The sequence below is a fragment of the Penaeus monodon genome, chromosome 23 (assembly GCF_015228065.2).
Source record: "Penaeus monodon isolate SGIC_2016 chromosome 23, NSTDA_Pmon_1, whole genome shotgun sequence".
Taxonomy (NCBI): Eukaryota; Metazoa; Arthropoda; class Malacostraca; order Decapoda; family Penaeidae; genus Penaeus; species Penaeus monodon.
In genome coordinates, this window is record NC_051408.1 from 14753807 (window position 1) to 14754275 (window position 469).

At 34.1% G+C, this 469-nt stretch overlaps 1 protein-coding gene across 1 annotated transcript in view; it reads right to left on the bottom strand.

Annotated features, from left to right (window-relative positions):
- Positions 1 to 469, bottom strand: part of LOC119588139 — a 40789-nt gene that overhangs the window by 6575 nt on the left and 33745 nt on the right. Inside the window, exon 30 of the mRNA XM_037936845.1 lies at positions 140 to 220. Within this exon, the coding sequence (XP_037792773.1) occupies positions 140 to 220 (81 nt within the window). The remainder of the gene's footprint in view (positions 1 to 139; positions 221 to 469) is intronic.

Below are 469 nucleotides of genomic sequence, written 5' to 3' on the forward strand. Positions count from 1 at the left end.
TTTGTGAAGGAGGCACATAAACAAACAAAAAAGGATGATAATGATAACACTTTATAAAATGTGAGATTGGAGGTGTTAGTAAGTATCGACACAGGCGTATTTGAATGAGATTATCGACTGAATGTGTCGATTGATTTACCTCTTGATGTCTTCTTTCAAATACATTACGTTGGCTAATGTAATACGATCATAATACATGCCTTTGCGTGATGCAGGGAAGCTTGAATCAATTTATGAAAAAAAAATTGAATTACAGGCTGTTCTTCAGCACCTAATGACATACATCTTGCACTTGGTGACATCAATTCTTATTTTTTTCTTGAACTGATCTCAGCTGAAGCACAACCGACAAAAGAAATTGATGATGATTAAAACCGCGACATCTTCGTCATAGATAAATAACAGGAAGATTTGCAGGTAAATGAATGACAATTAGAATTGATTAGAATTATTCGGATAGACAGGAAGT